At 48.7% G+C, this 26,544-nt stretch overlaps 1 protein-coding gene across 1 annotated transcript in view; it reads left to right on the top strand.

Moving 5' to 3' along the window:
* Positions 1-469: 469 nt before the first annotated feature.
* The window catches only part of LOC112565931, a 37,067-nt gene continuing 10,992 nt past the window's right edge, over positions 470-26,544 (top strand). The window contains exons 1-4 of the mRNA XM_025241830.1: positions 470-1,141; positions 13,168-13,613; positions 13,989-17,765; positions 23,164-23,448. Of these exons, the coding sequence (XP_025097615.1) occupies positions 13,210-13,613; positions 13,989-17,765; positions 23,164-23,448 (4,466 nt within the window). The 5' untranslated portion in view covers positions 470-1,141; positions 13,168-13,209. The remainder of the gene's footprint in view (positions 1,142-13,167; positions 13,614-13,988; positions 17,766-23,163; positions 23,449-26,544) is intronic.

Genomic DNA, 26,544 nt, shown 5'->3' with positions numbered 1-26,544 from the left:
AGTTTAATTTGTTTTGTTCTACCAAAAATGCTAATAAACAAAAAACTTCATCTGCAAAAATTCCAAATGAACTAACCGTGCAGGCTCTTAAGACGAAGACGACGAGTTACAAAATGAAATCTGTAAATTGCACGTTGAGACACACAGCGACTGTTTCTTTTCTAATTAACAGGAAACTGAAGTCCACAGTGCCGTGAGCTATGAGTACAGTTGTGAGTGCACTGAAACAAGGCTCTCGACAGATAGACAGCACTTAAACATCTTGTAAGTGCCGGTAGTGCAATGCTACCATCGGCGTCTAGTCCTCCCCCTCTAGTCCCCCCTCTAGTCCCCCTCTAGTCCCCCTCTATTCCCCCCCTCTATTCCCCGTCTAGTCCCCGTCTATTTCTGACACAAAGCAGGCTTACATTATTGTCACGCGACACTAATTTCTACAACAACAACAACCTGTCAGACATTTGGCCTGATGATCAGACACGTCACCTTAGTGTGGGACAGTGAGCCTGACGCTCAGACACCGAGCCTGCGTGTTAGACACACAGTGTGACGTGACATACGGGACCTGTTATGCGAGTAGTGTGACGTGCGACATGGAGCCTAAGTGTTAGCCACACAGTGTGACGTGAGACATGGAGCCTAAGTGTTAGCCACACAGTGTGACGTGAGACATGGAGCCTAAGTGTTAGCCACACAGTGTGACGTGCGACATGGAGCCTAAGTGTTAGCCACACAGTGTGACGTGAGACATGGAGCCTGAGTGTTAGACATGGAGCCTACGTGCTAGCCCCACAGTGTGACGTGACATACGGGGCCCGTTATGCGAGTAGTGTGACGTGCGACATGGAGCCTACGTGCTAGCCCCAAGGTGTGACGTGACATACGGGGCCCGTTGTGCGCGCGGCGTGACGTGAGATACGGCGCCTAACAAGCAGACAAGACGGCGCAGGCGCAGGGAAGAGTTGCTGCCGGCGGTGCAGTAGCAGCGCGTGAGGCGGCGGGCGCCGTCTGGCGGTCGGTGGTGTCGCTGCGCGTGTGAGTCAGACGGTAACACCAGTCACTTCCTGTCCTCTACATGCGATGTGCGGAAAAACTAACTTGTGCTTGCCGCGAAACTTTGGTGGAGATTCCAGGAACTGTCACGGTAAGTGCTTGGCTTGACATGACACTAGTGACCATAAGGCTAGACACGGTCGTTGGCCGCGAGCTGAGTCCACGAGACTAAGGCTTGTAAACATCAGCAACTTGTGTAAACAATCTTCAACTTGTTTGTCTTTCAAAGTCTTGGCGTGACGTCATCGGCCGGTCACTAGCGAAGCGCGTGCTGACGGCCTCCCACACCACCCACCCTCGGCAGCTTGGGGGAGGATGGAGTGGCGAGTGAACAAAGGAGAGGCGTGACTGACAAAGACGGGTAGATCCGCTCACCCGTAACTCGGCGCTGATTTGCAGCTTTCTCTGACCCACCGCCCGTCTGTGGGGGAGAAGACAAGTCGTGTGGGGGGCAGCAAGCGTTGTGAGCGAGTCTTGCCGCTTGCTCTAGTAGGAAAGTGCTTCCACCTTGCGGAGATTTCGCACTGTTGGAGGGAGGGGGAGACAGGGGGGAAGAAATCGGAGTACCCAGAGAAAGGAGGAAGTCTTGGTCTGGTGACAGGCCTTTTTATAGTGCCGTCCACCCGAGACAGGTTACAGATTCGTCAAATCAGTCCGCCAGCCAGCCAGCCAGCCAGCGAGCAGGGGGCGGCTGTGTAACCGCTTGGGACGTTCTCACATTTATCACACATCTACCCGCGTGACGATGAACGCCCACCGCCCCCTTTTCCCTGTTTGTATCAGTGAATGTGTAGACACTCCCCATCCCTGTTGGATGTATAGACTACACCACCCTTATATAGACACTGACACAAGAGGGTAGACACGTCAGCATTGTATCTGCTACACGTCAGCAAAGCAAATGCTGTAGATTGCACTGCTGACAGGTACCCGGTACATACAGGTGTCTGCTGTGTACAGGCTGTTACATACAGGTACCCGGTACATACAGGTGTCTGCTGTGTACAGGCTGTTACATACAGGTGCTCTACATACAGGTACCCGGTACATACACCCTGCTACATACAGGTGTCTGCGTCTTTCCCGATGCGTCTTACTATTGATGTCTATGCTAGAGTTACTAATTTTAGGCACAACTACAGACTATAGATGTACACACTGTAATAGTACAGATATGTGTGTAGACATTATAATAGTACAGATTATATATCTTTAAACATATCTGTCACGTGCATTAGTCCGCTGACCCCAGCTCGTCATCGTCATCCTCCTCGCGGTGTCGTCCCCACAGATGCTCGTGGCTTGGTTTCTTCTGTCTTTGACTGTCGCTTCCTTTGGAACTGTTCGTCTGGAGCGCACAGAGCTCACGTGTCTAGTGATGACACTGTAGACTGTGTAGTCTGTCTACACATTACATTACCTGCACTCGGTGAGTGGAGAAGACACGGCACAGACAGCGATGTCCTGGCATGCCATGGCAATAGAGACTTGCACATTACAATTCAGATTATTATACACAGTATTATACAAATTATTATACAAATTACAATATACCATACAAAATATTATATAAATTATTGTACAAATTATAATATACCATACAAATTATTGTATAAATTACCATACAAATTATTATACAAATTACAATGCAAATTATTATACAAATTACAATACAAATTATTATGCAAATTACAAAACAAATTATTATACAAATTACAATATACAATACAAATTATTATATAAATTACAATACAAATTATTATACAAATTACAATATACAATACACATTATTATGCAAATTATAATATACCATACACATTATTATACAAATTATTATACGAATTACAATACAAATTATTATATAAATTACAATACAAATTATTATGCAAATTACAATATACCATACAAATTTTTATACAAATTACAATACAAATTACAATATACCATACAAATTATTATACAAATTGCAATACAAATTATTATACAAATTACAATACAAATTATTATACAAATTACTATATACCATACAAATTATTATACAAATTATTATACAAATTACAATATAACATACAAATTATTATGCAAATTACAATATAACATACAAATTATTATGCAAATTACAAATTACAATACAAATTATTATGCAAATTACAATACACATGACTATACAGATTACAACACAAATCCTGTAACCAATAACTAACCCTGACCATGACCTGTTGCCACGTCCAACCATCACTATTACCACCACGTCACAGCCTCGTTATAATGTCTGAACAGTTTATTTGGCACGCGCTACCCTCGATATTCCAAACACCGACCATGTGATGTGTCTGAGGTTCACTGACCACCCTGACCACGTGATGTGTCTGAAGCTGAGCCCCTTTGTAGAACATTCTCATCACGTGACACATGGTACGACACGCTGATAACATAGATGTCGAGACTGAGGCTAAAGTCAACCGCTGCTGCATTTAAAGCCGACGATGATTCTGTCCTTGTCCGCAAAACTACCCCGAGGCTTGTGTGGGGTACATCGCACACCTGTATGCCAGACACATATGTATACTCATATTAAACACAGACTCCTGGCGTGCAGTAGCCTTGTAAGCTGAGATTAGTTGCAGCTTGGTGTCACTAACGCAGCGGCCATCATCTTGCCTGCAGCCTCGTTGTGGCGTCAGCCCCGCGGTTGAGTGAAGCCGTGTCGGTGCGCCGCTTGATGTGTGCGTGTGTGAGAGAGTGTGTGAGTGTGAGAGAGAGTGTCATTCCTTCAGTCCTTCACACACACACGCACCACACGCGCCCACACACACACCATAACGACTAGCCCTCCACACAAGCATAGCCCCTCCTCCTCCTCCTCCTCCTGCACCTTGCGGGAGAGCGCGCGATGCCAGGCCTAATGAGGGCCTAACGAGCTAATTGGACTTAACGATGGCCGGTGATGAGGGAGGCGGGTGGTGAGAGGTCCTTCCGTCACGTGCTGCAACGGCGAGGTGCTGCTGTGCTGCTGCTGTCACGTGACCTCACTGCTGACCACAGACAAGACAACAAGACAGAGATGAGCGCTGACCACGTGGCCACGGAAGTCGGGTGCACGCAGGGCGGGGTGTATGTATGAGGGGGGGGGGGAGAGTAAGGGAGAGAAGCGTGCCTCGCACAGCTGCGGCTCTGGTGACCGTTAGACGCACGTGAGCCGACAGGTGGCGCCAGTATCGTCTGTAGTGGGGCGCTGCTTGCTCCCATGATGCTTTATTCTGTGTCCTGACCTCTCAACCAACCAGCCAGCCACCTGTTGACACTTCAACCTGACAGCGGGCCGTCCAGCTGGTGTCGGTGTGAGTGGACAATCGGTCCTAGTGTCTCCTGGGCTTGTCTCCCTTTCCCATATTAAATTGTTGCTCGTCTCTTGTCTCCCTTTTTGCTGTCTGTACTCTAGCTCTGTCTTTGGGGTTATAATCTCCCTTTACCAGCTTATTTTGTTACTGCAGTCAGTGTCTTGTAGGCTTGTCTCCCTTTCCCTGATTAAATTGTTACCAGTGTCTCCAAGAGTCGTCTCCTCCCTGATTGGTCCTCCTCCCAGTGTCTCATGGGGTCGTCTCCCTTTCTCATGGTATTCTGTTCCTCCCCCAGTGCCTCGATATCCTTGCGCCACCCCCTTACCTGTGGACACCTGTACGGACTTTGGACACCAACTGCGTGCTGAGAGCTGTGACGTCACGTGATCTGCATAGTGCTGACGGCACGTGACAAGTGATAATCGTTTGTCAGACACCTTTGTTCGCGGGTCTTATTAGTCTGTGGAGTGTCATATAGTGACTATTGGTCTGTGGAGTATCATATAGTGACTAATGGTCTGTGGAATATCATAGTGACTATTGGTTTGTGGAGTATCATATAGTGACTATAGGTTTGTGGAGTATCATATAGTGACTAATGGTCTGTGGAGTATCATATAGTGACTAATGGTCTGTGGAGTGTCATATAGTGACTAATGGTCTGTGGAGTATCATATAGTGACTAATGGTCTGTGGAGTGTCATATAGTGACTATAGGTTTGTGGAGTATCATATAGTGACTAATGGTCTGTGGAGTATAGTGGTTGTATTAGTGTGTGGAGTATCAAATACTGACTATATTAGTGTGTGGAGTGTCATATAGTGACTTTTGGTCTATGAATATCATATAGTGACTATATTAGGGTGTGGAGTGTCATATAGTGACTATAGGTCTGTGGAGTATCATATAGTGACTATTGGCGTGGTTGTATTAGTGTGTCGAGTGTCATATAGTGACTTGTTCCGTGGAGTGTTATGTAGTCACTGTATCAGAGGTGGAGGCGTGACGAGAGGGGGTCAGGGGGGTCTGTACCCGGGCCCGAGGCTGTGAAAGGGTCCGGCCTTGGTCAGTAAATTGTTTTCCCTTTCGTTGTTGTTGTTGTTGTTGTTGTTGTTGTAAAGGGAAGGTTGATGTCACGTTCCTCAGTCGAGCGGACTACTACAAGGCTGATCCTTGAAAGTCATGTTTACTTATTTACTAACCACTCACGTGTAAACAACTCCGTGTTCAAGTAGTGATGTAGGTCCTAGTGCACTTGTCCTCATGTTTACAGTCTCTATTACATTACTTAGTGAAATATATAGTGACACTACATTTACACTACTATTACACTACTTAGTGAAATACATAGTGACACTACATTTACACTACTTAGTGAAATACATATTGACACTACATTTATACTACTATTACACTACTTAGTGAAATACATAGTGAAACTACATTTACACTACTATTACACTACTTAGTGAAATACATAGTGACACTACATTTACACTACTATTACACTACTTAGTGAAATACATAGTGACACTACATTTACACTACTATTACACTACTTAGTGAAATACATATTGACACTACATTTACACTACTATTACACTACTAAGTGAAATACATAGTGACACTACATTTACACTACTATTACACTACTTAGTGAAATACATAGTGACACTACATTTACACTACTATTACACTACTTAGTGAAATACATAGTGAAACTACATTTACACTACTATTACACTACTTAGTGAAATACATAGTGACACTACATTTACACTACTATTACACTACTTAGTGAAATACATAGTGACACTACATTTACACTACTATTACACTACTTAGTGAAATACATAGTGACACTACATTTACACTACTATTACACTACTTAGTGAAATACATAGTGACACTACATTTACACTACTATTACACTACTTAGTGAAATACATAGTGACACTACATTTACACTACTATTACACTACTTAGTGAAATACATAGTGACACTACATTTACACTACTATTACACTACTTAGTGAAATACATATTGACACTACATTTACACTACTATTACACTACTTAGTGAAATACATAGTGACACTACATTACACTACTATTACACTACTTAGTGAAATACATATTGACACTACATTTACACTACTATTACACTACTTAGTGAAATACATAGTGACACTACATTTACACTACTATTACACTACTTAGTGAAATACATAGTGACACTACATTTACACTACTATTACACTACTTAGTGAAATACATAGTGACACTACATTTACACTACTATTACACTACTTAGTGAAATACATAGTGACACTACATTTACACTACTATTACACTACTTAGTGAAATACATAGTGACACTACATTTACACTACTATTACACTACTTAGTGAAATACATAGTGACACTACATTTACACTACTATTACACTACTTAGTGAAATACATATTGACACTACATTTACACTACTATTACACTACTTAGTGAAATACATAGTGACACTACATTTACACTACTATTACACTACTTAGTGAAATACATAGTGACACTACATTTACACTACTATTACACTACTTAGTGAAATACATAGTGAAACTACATTTACACTACTATTACACTACTTAGTGAAATACATAGTGACACTACATTTACACTACTATTACATTACTTAGTGAAATACATAGTGACACTACATTTACACTACTATTACACTACTTAGTGAAATACATATTGACACTACATTTACACTACTATTACACTACTTAGTGAAATACATAGTGACACTACATTTACACTACTATTACATTACTTAGTGAAATACATATTGACACTACATTTACACTACTATTACACTACTTAGTGAAATACATAGTGAAACTACATTTACACTACTATTACACTACTTAGTGAAATACATATTGACACTACATTTACACTACTATTACACTACTTAGTGAAATACATAGTGACACTACATTTACACTACTATTACATTACTTAGTGAAATAATATTGACACTACATTTACACTACTATTACACTACTTAGTGAAATACATAGTGAAACTACATTTACACTACTATTACACTTACTTAGTGAAATACATAGTGACACTACACATTTACACTACTATTACACTACTTAGTGAAATACATAGTGACACTACATTTACACTACTATTACACTACTTAGTGAAATACATAGTGACACTACATTTACACTACTATTACACTACTTAGTGAAATACATAGTGACACTACATTTACACTACTATTACATTACTTAGTGAAATACATATTGACACTACATTTACACTACTATTACACTACTTAGTGAAATACATAGTGAAACTACATTTACACTACTATTACACTACTTAGTAGCATGTTACCATCGACTGGCAAAATAATTTACGATTACAATTACAAGGGGCCTGGAGAAATCGTCTACCCCGGGGCCAGTGTCAGTAGTGTTGATAGTGCTGGTAGTGCTGGTAGTCTTAGTAGTGTTGATAGTGTTGTTAGTGCCAATAGTGTCAGTAGTGCTGATAGTGTCGGTAGTCCCAGTAGTGTAGGTAGTGTCCGTAGTGTCGACATATCGGCGAGGGCGGCAGGCTCGCGTGCGTGTGTGGAAGCTCTGTGTGTGTGTGTCCTCGCAGAGAGAGAGGTGGGGGATGTTGATGTATGGCCGCGTGGAGACAATGGGGGGAGTGGGGTCTGGTGACCACAGCCTGGAGCGTGGCGTGCAGAACTGGTGTATATCACGATGACAATGGTGACAGGCTGGCAAGAGGAGATAACCAACGGACTTGCAAACTCTCTCAGGCAGGCAATAAGATAGCCACAGGCCCCCTCCCTCCCTCATACACCAGTGACTGCTGTAAACAAAGGCCCCCTCCTCCCTCATACACTAGCGACTGTTTGTAAACAAAGGCCCCCTCCCTGGCTAGCGCTCGCTGTAAACAAAGGCCCCCTCCCTCCCTCATACACTAGTAACTGCTGTAAACAAAGGCCCCTCCCTCCTCATACACTAGTGACTATTGTAAACAAAGGCCCCCTCCCTGGCTAGAGCTCGCTGTAAACAAAGGCCCCTCCCTCCCTCATACACCAGTGACTGCTGTAAACAAAGGCCCCTCCCTGGCTAGCGCTCGCTGTAAACAAAGGCAGGCACGTGGGGAGGGTAGAAGCCCGGGTGGGTGTGGGGCAGGTCGGTGGTGTGGAGGAGGCTGACTCACCGCGTGTGCCGCCATGCATCAGAGACTACAACTACAACCTCAGACATGATGCTGTCGCTGCAGGCCCCGCCATGGCCAGTGTCCGCGGCTGGAGAAAGTTTGTTGGACTCATCAATAATTGCTAGAGAAGCCTCATTGTTATTCTAATGGCCGCCTCTCTCTGTGCGCCGGTGTTGTGCTACACGGCCGCCAACTTTGTCTCCGGCGTTTTCGATTTCTAAATTGATTTGCCTGCTGGCTTGTTGAGGTGGAGTGGTGGCTGTCGTCGTACACCTTCCTTGTCGGCGGCCGCCTTCAATCCCAGCTTGTCTCTGATGTTTGATCCCCTCCCCTGCACCTCCCTCCATGCCACACGGTGAATACAGCGGCACTGGTCCCCCCGCCAACAGCGACTACAACAACACGTGGCGGTCACTAGGCGCGTGTGTACCTGTGGTGAGGGAAGCAGGGACACGTCATCACACGGCGCGTGGACACGATGAACCGTCACAACGGTAGTTGACTGCTGGACAAACACACTTCAGCCTGCAGCTGCTGATGCTGGTGTGCTTCTGCTTCCTTCTCTGTGTGTCAGCGTGTGTGTCAGTGTGTCAGTGTATCAACATGTGTGTCAGCGTGTGTCAGTGTGTCAGCGCGTGTGTCAGTGTATCAGCGTGTGTCAGTGTGTCAGCGTGTGTCAGTGTGTTTGTGTGTCAATGTGTCAGCGCACGTGCCAGCGCGTGTCAGGGTGTTTGTGTGTGTCAGTGTGTCAGCGCGATGTGTCAATGTGTCAGCGTGTGTGTCAGTGTGTCAGCGCGTGTGTCAGTGTGTCAGCGTGTGTGTCAGCGCGTGCTTGTCTTGAAGATGACTTCCGGACTACGAAGTTGATGGAAGGCGCTGTGTCTGTGAAGCGGATCTCATTTCTCCATCTTGTGGTGTGGTGCACAGAGTGCTGCCAGCGCTGTCTTGACCTCCCTGACCTTGCTGAGGTGCTGAGGGCGCGACATGTGACACTGGTGTCACCGTGTGTCATCCTTTTGTTAGTCTGTCTGCTGACATGTCAGCAAGTGTCTCTGAGTGCATGTCTTGGCGGTTTCAGCTCTAAAGTTGTAATGAGATGCGCTTGAGCAGGTTTGACAACAAAGATTTAATTTACGCTGTGGGCCTCTACCGCACTACGTCACCAGCTACAGCGAAAAACGTCACCGAAAACCTGAATCAGTTTGTAAAGTTGATATTAAACGTAAACAAATGACAGCAGGACAACAGGCCTGGCTACGTCACAAGCTGTGACATATACTGACAGGAGGAGCCAGGGTCACGGCGGGACATTGAAAGCATTTTGCTCTCATTACTCGGGTAATTGCAAGAAACTGAGAGTAATGACCAATGGCGAGAAGCAGGCTGTTGTCTTCTCGCGTTATAATGTCAACTTTACACCTTTACACTTGTGAAGCCAAGATGGCCTGTGTCTGTGTAGTGACTAGGTAGTAGACTCCACAGTGTGTAGTGACTAGGTAGTAGACTCCACAGTGTGTAGTGACTAGGTAGTAGACTCCACTGTGTGTAGTCACTAGGTAGTAGACTCCACTCTGTGTAGTCACTAGGTAGTAGACTCCACTCTGTGTAGTCACTAGGTAGTAGACTCCACTCTGTGTAGTGTCTAGGTAGTAGACTCCACTCTGTGTAGTGTCTAGGTAGTAGACTCCACTCTGTGTAGTCACTAGGTAGTAGACTCCACTCTGTGTAGTGTCTAGGTAGTAGACTCCACTCTGTGTAGTCACTAGGTAGTAGACTCCACTGTTTAGTCACTAGGTAGTAGACTCCACTGTGTAGTGACTAGGTAGTAGACTCCACTGTGTAGTGACTAGGTAGTAGACTCCACTGTGTGTAGTCACTAGGTAGTAGACTCCACTCTGTGTAGTCACTAGGTACTAGACTCCACTCTGTGTAGTGTCTAGGTAGTAGACTCCACTCTGTGTAGTCACTAGGTAGTAGACTCCACTCTGTGTAGTGTCTAGGTAGTAGACTCCACTCTGTGTAGTGTCTAGGTAGTAGACTCCACTGTGTGTAGTCACTAGGTAGTAGACTCCACTCTGTGTAGTCACTAGGTAGTAGACTCCACTCTGTGTAGTCACTAGGTACTAGACTCCACTGTGTAGTGACTAGGTAGTAGACTCCACTGTGTAGTGTCTAGGTAGTAGACTCCACTGTGTAGTCACTAGGTAGTAGACTCCACTGTGTGTGTAGTGACTAGGTAGTAGAGTCCACTGTGTAGTGACTAGGTAGTAGACTCCACTCTGTGTGTAGTGACTAGGTAGTAGAGTCCACTGTGTAGTGACTAGGTAGTAGACTCCACTCTGTGTGTAGTCACTAGGTAGTAGACTCCACTCTGTGTAGTCACTAGGTAGTAGACTCCACTCTGTGTAGTCACTAGGTACTAGACTCCACTGTGTAGTGACTAGGTAGTAGACTCCACTGTGTAGTGTCTAGGTAGTAGACTCCACTGTGTAGTCACTAGGTAGTAGACTCCACTGTGTGTGTAGTGACTAGGTAGTAGAGTCCACTGTGTAGTGACTAGGTAGTAGACTCCACTCTGTGTGTAGTGACTAGGTAGTAGAGTCCACTGTGTAGTGACTAGGTAGTAGACTCCACTCTGTGTGTAGTCACTAGGTAGTAGACTCCACTGTGTAGTGTCTAGGTAGTAGACTCCACTCTGTGTAGTGTCTAGGTAGTAGACTCCACTGTGTGTAGTCACTAGGTAGTAGACTCCACTCTGTGTAGTGTCTAGGTAGTAGACTCCACTGTGTGTAGTGACTAGGTAGTAGACTCCACTGTGTGTAGTTTCTATTTCTAACAGAGACAAGAGCTGTCTTCAGTCTGCACGTGACAATAGACAGGACCACTAGACATCTACAGTCTATTCACAGTCAAGGTGAATGTGACATCACACCGGTTTCTCTGAGGAAGATTGACAAATCAAAAAGTCTCCGGCGTCTTGAGTGAACAGTGAACAGTGAACAGCATGCTGACCATGAGCAGGGCGGCAGACGAGGGTCATCGTGACTCGTACTTCGTCACGCCGTAGTCTGCAGGTGTCGTCACGTGACGCCGACATTATGGAGAGTTGCGGCAGACGCCGTGCTTACACAAGCATTTCATTACTGGCGGTGTCGGACGGGGTCAGGCGGGGTCGCGCGGGGTCGACTCACCTGGGATCTGTCTTGGCCAGAGATCTGCCAACTGATAGGGCAGGGGCAGACTACTGTGCTGATGAGGGGCAGACAATTCGCACGCACCAAGCTGCTGTGACGGTGAGGGGAGACCCCTAGGGACTGTTATCCTACAAATGTCAGAGAGAGTGACCTCCCTTATCTCTCCCCTCATCTGTGCGCGCGCTGTGACCTGCGCACCACATCTACACCATGTCTGAGTGCGCATGCACCTGCTTCCTGAAGATTCCGCTTGGTGGGGAGTCTTGTGCCGTTGGTAGTAGAAAATTGTCTTCTCTTTGTTATCCTGGAGCTGCCTTGGTGTGGCGCTGGGGCCGGTGATCGCCACCTTGTTGTCTGCGCTTTCCAATAACGGGGGATCACCACGTAGAAGGTTGAAGACGTAGAGGTACAAAGATTACCACGTAGAAGGACAAGCTAGAGACGTAGAGGTTCAAAGGTCAACACGTAGACGGATAAGTTCAATACGTAGAGGTACAAAGGTCACCACGTAGAAGGACAAGGTAGAGACGTAGAGGTTCAAAGGTCAACACGTAGACGGATAAGTTCAATACGTAGAGGTACAAAGGTCACCACGTAGAAGGACAAGGTAGAGACGTAGAGGTTCAAAGGTCAACACGTAGATGGATAAGTTCAATACGTAGAGGTACAAAGGTCACCACGTAGAAGGACAAGGGCAGGTCTTGCTAGGAGGAGTAGGAGAAAGAAAGTGTAGACTGCAGACTGTCTACGACTCCGCCGTGACTACCAGACAGAACCCCGCCAGCTCCTCTCTTGAGGCAGCAGCGACACGCAATGAAGAAGACATGCACTGCGCAATAATATACACGTACACGTACACGTACACATACACACATGCATACGCATACACTGACATAGACATACGTCACCATAATAACACCGTCTGTTGTCCTACCCCAGGGGTGGCCAGTGTCTGGTTCGCGGGCCACACAAGACCCCAGAAATCATTTGCTGCGGTCTGTCAAAGACTGAAACTACGGCTTGACCCCGTACAGCGGGGTCACGTGACTCTTGATAATCTGGTATCCGCTAATGATCTGAAAATATCCTAATGGCCCCTAGCCCTGCCACACATCATGCCACACGGCAGTCACGGCAGTCACAGCAGTCACACCACTGCGGCCTGTTATCCAGTTTCCTCGCTGCAGGGTAACAGGACCTACAGCAGCCTACAGACAAGAAGTACCCGGATGTGAGAAAGAGCTCTGGCTGTAAAAAGAGTCGGGTAATCTTATGAAAAGTTTACAAATGTCAACTGTTCACATTGTCAAGCTTTCATTCTGTGTTTCAGTGACGTCACTAGTGCGGACTGCTGACGTGGAGGTCAAGCACGATGACGTATGGTCACCCGTCCCACCCGCTTCTTTGTTTTCTCTCCGTTATCTTCTTCCTCTCCTCGTCACCGGTCTCCGGGCACCCGGACACCCTGGCATCCACCCCGCCTGCTTCCCCCCGACACACCAGTCGCATCCCACCTGTAACCATGACAACGACCCCACGGCCGGATGCTAACCTGCCCGAGGCCGCAGCAGCGACATCTGCCGTCCCCGCCATCACGCAGAGGGCGCCACTAGACGGCGAGTTCGACTGTCCCCGGGGAGTGTGCCAGTGCTACTTGCTGATGCCCCAGAACCAAGTCTGGCTGAACTGCACTTTGCCGAGTCTCGACAACTCCGCCGAGCAGCGGGCCACACTGCGTGACATTCCAGTCACGCGCTCCGCTTTCATGACGCTGACGTAAGTCATTGGCTCCGCCCACCTTCATGCAAGCTGCCTCAACGTGTCTTTATTTATATATAGCATGTCTGGCTGGCTGGCTCGCTGGCAGATTATGTCAGGTCTAGCGCGCAATGATTTGACACAAAAACCACCCCAACCCCACTCCAGCTACGCCAGGTCGCGTGACATGCCGTTAAATACAAACCCCAGGGGTATTTTTAGAAGGTAGGGGATTAGACTCCCCGATATTGCAGACGGGTCAGAAGGTCAAGATGACTGAATTATTTAGCAGCAACGACTTCATTTTACATTTAGAGACATCATCACCGGAGAATTACTGACACCCTGATCGTCCCGCACAGTTTTTACGGGTGGTTTTCTCTTCCAATGCAGGTGTGAACAGTCTGACCCCCCTCAGCGGAGCTACCTGTCTGACGGCATGTTCTCGCACCTGTCGCAGCTGGTGCAGCTGGATCTCATCGATTGTCGCTTCCACGACTTACCTCGTCACGCCTTCCGCGGCCTGAGCAGCCTGGAGGTGCTGCACATCAAAGGCGCCAACCTCATTGGACAGGTGCACCCGGACTTCGCGGCGCCGTTGGGCAAGCTGCGCGCGCTGCAGGTGATCGAGAGTAACGTGCACCAACTTCCTGCGTTGTGCGACCTGCAGCGCATGCGCACTCTTAATCTTTCTTACAACCACCTGCAGCATCTGCATCAGGCCGGCGTCATGTGCCGCAGCTCACCGTTTCTGGCGTTAGAGCTGTTCGACGTCAGCAACAACAACCTCTCCACCCTGCCGGACTGGGCACCTGAAAGCTTCCCCCACCTGCTGCGACTGTCCGCCGCCCACAACGCCATCCCCGCCCTGGAGGTGCACGTCTGTGATGAGTTGTCGAAACTGATGTTTCTGGATCTGACCTACAACGCGCTCCGGGACGTCAGCAGCCTGAACGTAGCCAACTGCTCCAACCTCAGGGTACTGAGACTGGGAGGCAACTTGATAGGCCAGCTACCTGCTCGGGTGTTCAACAACATGCATATGCTCCAACAGTTGTCGCTGTTCAGCATGGGTCTTGACGACAACGTCTGGGACAGAATTTCCGTCCTGACCTACCTGGATGAGCTGGAGCTTCAAGACAACTCTCTCATCACCATCCCACCCGGGGTCATGCAGGAGTTTACCAACCTTCAGTACCTCAATCTGTCTTCTAACCGGATTCGCATTCTGCCCAAAAAAGCCTTCATCTGGCAGTACAAGCTGACGTCACTCGATCTGTCCTCCAACGGCATGACTGAGCTCCCTCGCCAGGCGTTCAGCAGCAACCTCCACAGCCTGCAGGTGCTGAACCTGGCCAACAACAGCCTGTCCTACATCGAGCAGACGACGTTCTCCGGTCTCAGGGCTCTGAAGTGGCTGAACTGTAGCCACAACCACCTCAAGAGCGTGCCTGACGAGGCCTTCTCTGGCTTGTCGCAGCTGCAGGTGTTGGACTTCAGCCGTAACCAGGTGCGCTCCCTCGGTGTCGAGGCCTTTGGTCACGTGACTGCACTGACTCACGTACTGCTGGCTCACAACCAGCTGCAAGCGGCTCCCCTTATGTCGGGGTTGACCAAGCTGCTGGAGGTGGATCTCAGCTTTAATAACCTGACATCACTTCCGCCCACAATGTTCACGAGCCTGCCGGAGCTCGTGGCGGTGAACTTACGTGGCAACAGTCTGCAGACGCTTTCCCCCAAGACTTTCCACGACTGCGTCAACCTGAAGTGGCTGGACCTGTCGCACAACCAGCTTCGCGAGATCTCCTATCTCCACTTCTTTAATGTCTTGCGCCTGGAGTACCTGGACCTTAGCTTCAACCGCCTGCAGGCCATCAGCTCAGTATTCCGCTCCATCAAACCTCGCGCACTGCTGCTGGCCGGCAACAACCTCGTCAGCCTCTTCCGCGGAGACGTGCCTTTGACTGTGGAGGTGCTGGACCTGTCCAGAAACCGCATCTCTCAGATCTCACCCTTCACATTCAGCAGTCTCGCCAGCATTGCCGTCGTCAATCTGACGTTCAACGAGCTGACGTCGTTGTCAGCCAACAACATGGAGATTAGCTACACTCATGCAGTGACCTCGCAGCCCGTCTTTTACCTGAGGGGCAACCCGCTCAGGTGTGACTGCTCCCTCGGCTGGTTGAAAGACTGGAGCTTGGGAAGGTTGCCTAGCAACGTGCTGCCGCTGCCCAAGTTTGATGACTTGGACCTGTTGCATTGCCACTCGACCTACCCCGGGAGTAACGTCAGCTCCACGGTGGAGGAGACAGATCGCGGTCAGTTCATCTGCACCTACAACCGCAAGTGTGGGGAGGGTTGTGTGTGTTGCGGCTTCGATGCTTGCTACTGTAGCAGCGTGTGTCCCGACAGGTGTCGGTGCTACATCGGTGACAACCGCTACATAGTCAACCGCATCGACTGCTCCAACTCGGATCTGATGGCACTGCCAGACCTCATTCCCGAGGCGGCGACGGAACTGCTGCTGGATGGCAACGCGCTGGGCACGCTGGAGGCCATGTCGTTCCTGGGCCACGGTCATGTACTGGTCTTGCGCCTCAACCACAGCGACATCCACGCCATAGAGAACAACACCTTTCGCGGGCTCAGCAGCCTCAAGGAGCTGCACCTCCATCACAACTTTCTGACGGTCATCTACGTGGCTACCTTCAGGGACCTGGACAAGATGGAGGTCCTCCTTCTTCAGGACAACGAGATCGCCTACATCGAGGAGGGGACGTTTGCTCACATGGACAACCTGCGAGTCCTTAACTTGGAGAGAAATCTGCTGGTCTTCCTGTTATTCAGTGACGTAGCCACCAGCAGCTCGCTTACGTCACTCCTGCTGAAAGACAATCCCTGGGCATGCGCGCCAAACTTCACTTGCCAATTCGTCGACCTTGTCTTTAACCGCTCCGTCATAAAGGACATAGAGCAAGTCACGTGCTACTTCCCTGCCCCCGGGGACAAGCGCGCCAACGGAACACTGATCTTGTCGCTGTCGCCGGGTGAGTGCACAGAGAACGTCACGGTTCCGGCAAACGTCACCAGCTACAGCGTGCAGCGCGTGGCTGGCGAGCAGCGGCTGTCCGAGATCCTCGTGGTGGCGGCGCTGTCAGCGGGCCTCCTGCTGGCGCTGCTCGCTGTCTACGTGAACCGCCATCTCCTGCAGGTCTGGTGCTTCACCAGGTTCGGCTGGCGCGTCTTCAAAATGGCGCCGGGCCACGAAGACCGTAACCGCCCGTACGACGCCTTCGTGTCCTACAGCAACCTGGACGAGGAGTTCATCGTGCAGCAGCTAGCGCCACGCCTGGAGAACGGCTACAAGCGCTTCCGCCTGTGTCTGCACTATCGCGACTTTCCTGTCGGGGCTTCCATCGCCGAGACCATCGTCAAGAGCGTGGAGAGCAGCAAGCGGACCATCATCTTGGTCTCCAACAACTTCCTGGACAGCGAGTGGTGCAAGTTCGAGTTCCAGACGGCGCACCAGCAGGTGCTGACCGAGCGCCGCAATCGTGTCATCCTCATCCTGCTGGAGGACGTGGAAGACGCCAAGCTGGACCAGACGCTCAAGCTGTACATGCGCACGCGCACCTACCTGCGCTACGACGACCCCTGGTTCTGGGAGAAGCTCGTCTTCGCCATGCCCGACAAGAAGGCTGAGAAGTTCCAGCGTCTGCCCAGCTCACGTGACCTGGCGTACATGTCGCGTGTGGGTCGCGCTTGTGAATGCGATAGCAGCCCCAGCCCCAACCACACCGCCAGCCTTACCACCAGCTTAAATGTCAACCCCGCCTTCGTCAACGGCCACGTCACCATGGTGACGGATATGATCCCTAACGACATGTACGAGGTGCCGGTGGCCAGCTCGGGCAGCTACGATGTGCTGAACGGCAGCCTGTCGGTGTCCAGCTCCATCTACAACGCCTCGCTCAGCGCAGGCTCCGGGCACTACGAGGAGGTGACACCGCGCGCGCTGGCCATGCGACCCGTCATCAGCAACCTCGACAACGTCAAGCCCCCGCCCCTGCCCCCGCTGCCCAAGAAAGGACTTTTGTCGCACGAGGCGCTCATCGCGGGGTCTCTAGGCTCTCGCGAGACTGTCTCCAGCCGAGAGGAGAACTGGGTGTGAGCCGACCTCACGTGATTGTCATGCGCGCTGGTCCTCGAAACAGGTCCCGCTGTATTGTATTTTCTGTAGACAGGGTTGAGGATGTCTACACTGTCTGTAGACACGGTTGAGGATGTCTGCATTGTCTGTAGACAGGTCGGAGATGTACTGTCAGTGGTGGGGAAAGACAGGACGTGGTGTGTATCTTGTCTGTACACGAGGTAAAGACAGGACGTGGTGTCTGGACTGTGTGTGGACCAGCGACACCCTGCGGTTAGAAGACAGAAGCGAGTGAAAGCTAGATTTCTTCAAAGGGCAGAGAACCGATGTTGTGGATGGTTACTTTGTTCTAACGTGCACAGTGTGGTCGTCAGATAAAAGACACCGTGTGAAGTGCGACGCCATCTTGTGAATGTGGAGGTGGTCACGTGACGTAACACTGTGGCTGACGCTTGGTGCGCACTTGGCCAATGGGAGCTAACTGTTGTTTTATTGGCGATGGTGTTGGCGAGGACACCCACGATGTACTTTGTGTTGTTGCATTCATTAATTAAGTGCCAAAATAGAGAATTCCAAGTGACTTATTATTACAATTAGTGTACAGTGTGTTCGTGGCCGCTAGTCGTGACGTCACGCACGTGTTGTGACATGCCAGGGTGTCACACATGCCTAGTGCAGGGTGTCACGGCTGGCAGTCTGCAGCGTGTTCACACCTTGTCCTGCTCGGTGTGCGTCAGCAAGGGTAGGGGTGGGCTTCTGGAGCAGAACAATCAGCGACTAGCGCCCTCTCGTGGTGATCTGTGTGACCTTACAGCGCGTGTAACGTGTGGAAACACGCAAGTCACGTGTGCAAGGTTACAGCTTGTAGCTATGGATTGTCTGCCTTGGTACGGTAACGGCGTAGTTGGTAGAAGCTGTAGGATCCAGGAGCTGCCTGACTACACCAACAACTTTCCCTACAATCACAACATCCCAACAAACAAACAAACTGCTGAGTAAACAAGGCTTTCTCCTGGTCGTGTCTGTCGGTTGTTGTCAGATAAAGAGCGGGACACATGAAGTGCGGGGTGTCACTGACATGTCACTGACATGACACTGTGTAGCCTCTCACAAGGTTCATTAGCATGTCACGGCGACTTATCAAGCATGTCAGCCCATCGGTCACCTGCTGTCACCATCAGACATCACAGGAACGCACTCGTCTACACAGCATCAAATGCCATTTCTACCCGACTTCCAACAGTCTTTTTATTAGCCTAATCCACCCTGGACATTTATTAGCCTAATCCACCCTGGACATTTATTAGCCTAATCCACCCTGGACATTTGTTAGCCTAATCCACCCTGGACATTTGTTAGCTAATCCACCCTGGACATTTATTAGCCTAATCCACACTGGACATTTATTAGCCTAATCCACCCTGGACATTTGTTAGCTAATCCACACTGGACATTTGTTAGCTAATCCACCCTGGACATTTTGTTAGCCTAATCCACCCTGGACATTTGTTAGCCTAATCCACCCTGGACATTTATTAGCCTAATCCACCCTGGACATTTATTAGCCTAATCCACCCTGGACATTTGTTAGCTAATCCACACTGGACATTTGTTAGCTAATCCACCCTGGACATTTTGTTAGCCTAATCCACCCTGGACATTTGTTAGCTAATCCACCCTGGACATTTATTAGCCTAATCCACCCTGGACATTTATTAGCCTAATCCACCCTGGACATTTGTTAGCCTAATCCACCCTGGACATTTGTTAGCCTAATCCACCCTGGACAAAGGCTATCTGGTTGGTGTAACTACGGAGTGAAACCTGTTCATCCAAGACTTCACTTCAGCAATCAGGTGCACGACAATCCAGGGGGCAGTGCAGAATGTTGTCACGTGCTGGTCAGATGCTCCTAGCCACTCGCGTGTCGCTAACGTTGCCCACGTGGCTGACCTTTGTGTGCTGACGTGGCTACTGGACACAGTATGCTACACATTATTCAGTGAACATTTTTCTGTTTTCACAATGATGTGTTTTAATTAAAACGAGAAGCTACAAAGTGACCACTACGCATGTACCCGCTGTCTGGCGGGTAGGCCCGCTATTTATAGCGCGACGATGAGACTGGGACGTTGATGTCCTCGGGACGATGAAGGAAGATAAGCCGCCGCTGTGACCTTGCTGTCTGTGATACTGTCGTCTGTTTGCTGAGCCTTGATGTGCCAAAGAGGACGTTTGTCTGTAGTGATTGTCTCCCCTTCTCTTCCCCAGTTGTCTCCTCGCCAGTTTCTTACATTCAACCTTCGACTTTCGTTTTGTGAGTGTAACAGCCGTCTGCTGTTGGGTCACGTGATACTGGAGCTGCTATGATGTCCAACAGTCGCATTGAGCGCGTCACCGTGTAGTCTGTAGTCGTCATCGTCACGAGTCACTCAGCACCCGCTGACCGTCACCTGCCATCTTTATATCTTCACAGTATTTTCTTCTCCCTTATCATCCTCATCATGCTTTGTATTACGTCGCACATTTGCCGCTGTGTTTTCATTTGAATTGTTTTGTAAACAACATGGTATTTATTTATCGTTGACTGACATGAATAAATAGTCACACAGTGACAGGGTGTGGTGGTCAGTGACCCTGGCGACAGGTGAGTGTCACTAGCTGTTACCTGCCATTCCTTGTGCTGGCAGGAGTGAGCTGAGTGTGTCGCACCGTCAAACACGAGATCAAAGACTCCGCGTGTCACCCTGGGTAGCTGTCATGGCGGACTAACTGTCAGCAGACCAGCCACCGTGCATGATGATAGCAATTAGCAGTTGGCTTCAGCTGAATACGGTGGTCACGTGCTTCATTTGTTCCTTGTCACGTGCTCGCTGTGTGTGACGGGAAGACGCCAGAGCATCCAGCTCTCAACGCTTTACAGACGAAGGCGATGTAAGGCTTCCATCATCATCATCATCGTCATCATCTAGCATCGTGGCACAATCAGTTTAACAAGCATGTGGCTCTTGTATACTAGAAGCTCACTGGAGGAAGCGATGTCCGGAAAATCAGAACCGCGTGGTGCATTGTGGGGGCGGACAGGTGGTGCTGCCAAGGGGAGACAAGCTGTTATTTCTCTGAACAACCCTAGGGTGAGAGGTCGGCAGGTAAGCTTTCAACTTCCCTTTACGACCGGTAACTCCAGTCCCTCATCGTGGTGAGGACTCATTCTGTCTGGTGTGTGTGTGGGGGGATTCTGCGTATCACGTGACAGCGGGGTGACGTGTGCATCAGTCGCGGGGTCGGGGGGGGGGGTAACGCGCATTTACCCGAACATGTGTGTCACGTGACACTAGCCTCCTAGTCGCCATGTCTAGTCGTCTTGGTGCCTGTTGTAGGACCCCGGAGTTGGTTGAGGCCTCGCCACCTGTCGGTGGGTGTCTTTGTTAAGTCTTTGGTATGTTTGGCGACAGACAACTCTGAGTTCACGAGCCCACACGTTGTCGGGGCTGCGCGTGTGTTTGCCGGTCTGCCACTGCTCACATTAAGTATGCAACATGTGTTCAAACTGTTTTGGTTATGATAATAAAATAATATCAATCCTGAAAACATAATCTATCGTTAATTTCCTGTTTGTGCATGGATGTGTTGTTAGTGTTTGTGTGTTGGAATAATAAACACAATCCAGAGAGTTACACAAGTCCTGCACCACTTGGAAACTTCGAGAGACGCTCTCGTGTTTAGTCTTCATTGGATGACTGCAAGGAATAGAGAGACAGAGATACTGGCCTGTCATGAGTAGAGACTGAGATATGGACTGTCATGAGTAGAGACTGAGATATGGACTGTCATGAGTAGAGACTGAGATACTGGACTGTCATGAGTAGAGACAGAGATACTGGACTGATAGAGATGCTGGACTGTCTTGAGTATAGACTGAGATACTGGACTGATTGAGATGCTGGTCTGTCTTGAGTAGAGACTGAGATACTGGCCTGAGTAGAGACAGAGATACTGGACTGATAGAGATACTGCACTGTCATCATTAGAGACTGAGATACTGGACTGTCTTGAGTAGAGACTGAGATATGGACTGTCATGAGTAGAGACTGAGATACTGGACTGACTGAGATGCTGGCCTGTCATGAGTAGAGACTGAGATATGGACTGAGTAGAGACAGAGATACTGGACTGATTGAGAAACTGGCCTGTCATCATTAGAGACTGAGATGCTGGACTGATAGAGATGCTGGACTGTCTTGAGTATAGACTGAGATACTGGCCTGAGTAGAGACAGAGATACTGGACTGATAGAGATACTGCACTGTCATCATTAGAGACTGAGATACTGGACTGTCTTGAGTATAGACTGAGATGCTGGACTGACTGAGATGCTGGCCTGTCATCATTAGAGACTGAGATACTCTATCCCCCATACCTCATGCGGTAGAGAGACACCCGGTGGCAGTGCCAGTCAGGCTGCTGAAGGCCTTGACATCTGACCCCAAGGTGTGTGTCGAGTGTTTCACTCAAACCTCGACTTTTACCTGCGTGACCCTGTTTGTCTCTGACAATTAATTCCTAGTCAACAACTTGCAGCGAGACTGAGTTGTGGCTCCTGGCATTACATTCCCTGATGAATGTGGTCACCATGGCAACCACCTCCGCGACCCTCTCTCCTAATTCCTCAAAACCTCAAAGAGGTCACGGTGACGTTTTCTGGGACGACACACACCGCCACTACCACAACGTCTGCGGTGTCGAACTGTAAACAACTTTCATGTTGTGCCGTAAACAACTTACGTGTTGTGCTGTAAACAACTTACATGTTGTGCTGTAAACAACTTACGTGTCGTGCTGTAAGCAACTTACGTGTCGTGCTGTAAACAACTTACGTGTCATGCTGTAAACAACTTCTGTGTTGTGCTGTAAACAACTTACGTGTCATGCTGTAAACAACTTCTGTGTTGTGCTGTAAACAACTTACGTGTCGTGCTGTAAACAAGTTACGTGTCGTGCTGTAAACAACTTACGTGTTGTGCTGTAAACAAGTTACGTGTCGTGCTGTAAACAAGCGTTGTTACTACAACAGTGTGAAGTGCAGCTGTCAGTAACCACAGTGACGGTGATGTCGCGTGTCACTGTAGTAGAAAGATGAAGAGCTTCAAGATGCCGGATGGCACGAGGGATGGAGACTGGTGATACTAGAATGTGTGCAGCATGGATGTTGTGACTTGCAGACACGTCACTGGTCCTCACTTCACTCTAAAGCTTCAAACATGTTTGGAACATTGGGATTGTGTACTTCAGCAGGACATCCTGGACACGTAGCAGTTACACAGACAAGAGGACAACTCACAAGAAGACTATTTATAAAACACAGGACACTGTGTAAAGGCTGGAAAACGGTTTCATGGGTTTAAAACTGACTGACAGCTCAGCGAAGTCTACCAACGTGTCTACAACTGTGTCTACCAATGTGTCTACCAATGTGTCTACAACTGTGTCTACCAATGTGTCTACCAATGTGTCTACAACTGTGTCTACCAATGTGTCTACAACTGTGTCTACCAATGTGTCTACCAATGTGTCTACCAATGTGTCTACAACTGTGTCTACCAATGTGTCTACCAATGTGTCTACAACTGTGTCTACCAATGTGTCTAAAAATGTCGCCATGCCTCAGGGGTCGAGGCCATGGAAGGAACGGTTTCTAGACAAGTAACGGTTCGGAGACTCGCGTGTCCAGAGAAGTGTCACACCCTCCCCGTGAGTGTCGTGAAAGTGTGAGAGAGAGAAGTGTCTGTCAGTGAACTGTGGAGCGGTCGGGCATGTAACTGTGGGTGTGTGTGCGGGTGGGTGAAGGTACAACAGAATTATGCTTAGAAAGTAGATCTCTATTTTCTACTCAGACATACTTTGTCACAAAATACGAGGGACAGTTCCCTCTCAGAAATCGCGGGTTAGACTGTTGTCACAGGGTAGTTGTGAAGTAGATGTCACCGTCACAGAAAAGTCAGATGTCGTGCTTCTCATAACGGTTTTACTTTATAGATGTTATATTCAGGGACTGAAAGCAAGCAAACACCAAGAACTAGCATCGTGTTGCTCCCTGGCCAAACAATAAACAAATGCTTAGCCCTCCTTTCGCTCGTTACTGAGGCCCCACCGAGTGCTGCCCCTCCCCACCACCATCGTCACAATCAAGCACGTGACCTGGTAAATGTTGAAATCATTTCCCGAGGATGTGGAGGGGGCACTAATGTTGACTACACACTTGTACAGCTGCTGTATGTCACTAGAGCCGTACACCTACAGGACACACTAGCAGACTACATTGTACAGTTGTATAGTTGTACAGATGTTGTATGTCACTAGAGCTGTACACCTACAGGACACAATAGCATACTACATTGTACAGTTGTATAGTTGTATGGATGTTGTATGTCACTAGAGCTGTACACCTACACGACACAGTAGCAGACTACATTGTACAGTTGTATAGTTGTACAGATGTTGTATGTCACTAGAGCTGTACACCTACACGACACAGTAGCAGACTACATTGTACAGTTGTATAGTTGTACAGATGTTGTATGTCACTAGAGCTGTACACCTACACTATACACGAGCAGACTGCACTGTACAGTTGTACAGCTGAACAGCTGCTGTATGTCACTAGACCTGTACACCTACAGGACACAATAGCAGACTACATTGTACAGTTGTACAGCTGTACAGCTGCTGTATGTCACTAGAGCTGTACACCTACAGGACACAATAGCAGACTACATTGTACAGTTGTATAGTTGTACAGCTGCTGTATGTCACTAGAGCCGTACACCTACAGGACACACTAGCAGACTACATTGTACAGTTGTATAGTTGTACAGATGTTGTATGTCACTAGAGCTGTACACCTACACTATACACGAGCAGACTGCACTGTACAGTTGTACAGCTGAACAGCTGCTGTATGTCACTAGACCTGTACACCTACAGGACACAATAGCAGACTACATTGTACAGTTGTACAGCTGTACAGCTGCTGTATGTCACTAGAGCTGTACACCTACAGGACACAATAGCAGACTACATTGTACAGTTGTACAGCTGCTATAAGTCACTAGACCTGTACACCTACAGGACACAATAGCAGACTACACTGTACAGTTGTACAGCTGTATAGCTGCTGTATGTCACTACAGCTGTACATCTACACCTACGTCAAGTGAGCGGCGCCACTTCACTGCAGCTGACGACAGCGACAATGACACGGAAGAAGGTTGGCGTGACCCGCGCCCTCTGACCCCATCCATCCTGACTGGCTTCCCCACTCGTCTTTCCTGCTACCTGCACCCTCCTCGCCCTCGTCAACCATCGAGTCAAGGGTCACCTGACACTAACACGAGGGTAAGTCCGCTAGGTGGCAGGCATTCTTCAGCCAGTCGTCCCTAGAATTTGATGTGCATGCTGCTTGTTGTCTATTTGTTTACTTGCAGCACTCGAATCAAAGGGTCAACTGTGGCAAGTGCTGACCTCAACAGCCGATGCTCTCCAGTTGCGAGAGAAACTTCCCGACAAACTGTCCGCCACTAGAGTGCAGCGCTGATGATGATGACGCCAGTGGGAGCTGACGTGCTACTGGCAGGGTTGTACGGTTGCTGTAAACAGTAAACAGTAAACACCTCGAGTTGACGCTACGTGAGGCTCACATCCAGGTCACATCCGCCACGTCTTCGACCTCTGGCTGTGAGGTCACGCCAACCCGGGGTCACGCCCAGTGAAATGTGATTCCAGTCCCGGCACCACGATGCATGTGACGTGACGGTGACACTGCTGGCCCACAGTTCACCGGTGCCGAGTCAAAGGTCAAAGATCACCAGCTAGCCAGACTGACCGCCTTGTATCCTGACTGACATTACAGGGGACAGCGCTGACCGTCTGAGAGATCACCTGACCAGCACAAAGAGACAGACAGGACGACAGAAAGACACTCATTCAACAAAACAGGCTGAGAAGACAGACAGACAGACCGACCGACCGACCGACCGAGAGATGCAGTCACCCGCAGTCGTGGATGGCGAGAACAATGTAGACATTCCGTCACTTGTCTCCGCCACTTGAAGATCTGACCTTTGAACCCTTTCCCAGCCCTCCCAGGCACCCACACCCTCGTCCCTGACTGGATGGAGCGGACATTGTGAGCGAGCAGAGCAGCTGTGCTGGACCTTGGTGAGTAGATTAGTGAGTAAAGTAGTGCGTGTGTGAGGAGAGTATTGTCAGCCTGCTACCCGTTAGTGAGTAGACACGTGTGCTAACACAATGCATCGCAAGTTTATTGATGCTCAGCGGCAGAAAGCATTTGTTGGGGTCAGCCCCTCAGTTCCTCGTGTCTTCAGATATACTGCTCAAAACAATGGAAAGCCACCTTCATATTTCCAAGATGTGTTTATCCTGTTTGTACCAACATAAGTACTTCCGAATCTTTTAACGAATTTATTGTGTGCGTGAAACAGTCGGCGGGAACTTGACTGTCGGTTTGTTTTTGCGCGTGCTCAGTACAGCGGTCAAGCAAAAGGTCATTGGACCACAAAAACGCGTGAAACTGCGACACATCCGTACACACGGCAAAGTGGACCAGCAGCAAACATGCAGCGCACGTGCACGTGCTGTCCGTGGTCAGCAGTCAGTGAGAGCCTGTAGTCAGGCCTGTAGTCAGACCTGTAGTCAGACCTGTAGTCAGGCCTGTAGTCAGACCTGTAGTCAGACCTGTAGTCAGGCCTCACACGACCATTGTGTTGATGAGAGGTCATT

Source organism: Pomacea canaliculata, linkage group LG6 (genome assembly GCF_003073045.1).
Source record: "Pomacea canaliculata isolate SZHN2017 linkage group LG6, ASM307304v1, whole genome shotgun sequence".
NCBI classification, from domain to species: Eukaryota; Metazoa; Mollusca; class Gastropoda; order Architaenioglossa; family Ampullariidae; genus Pomacea; species Pomacea canaliculata.
The sequence above is the reverse complement of the archived record's forward strand: the minus strand, read 5'-3'. Positions and strand labels throughout refer to the sequence as shown.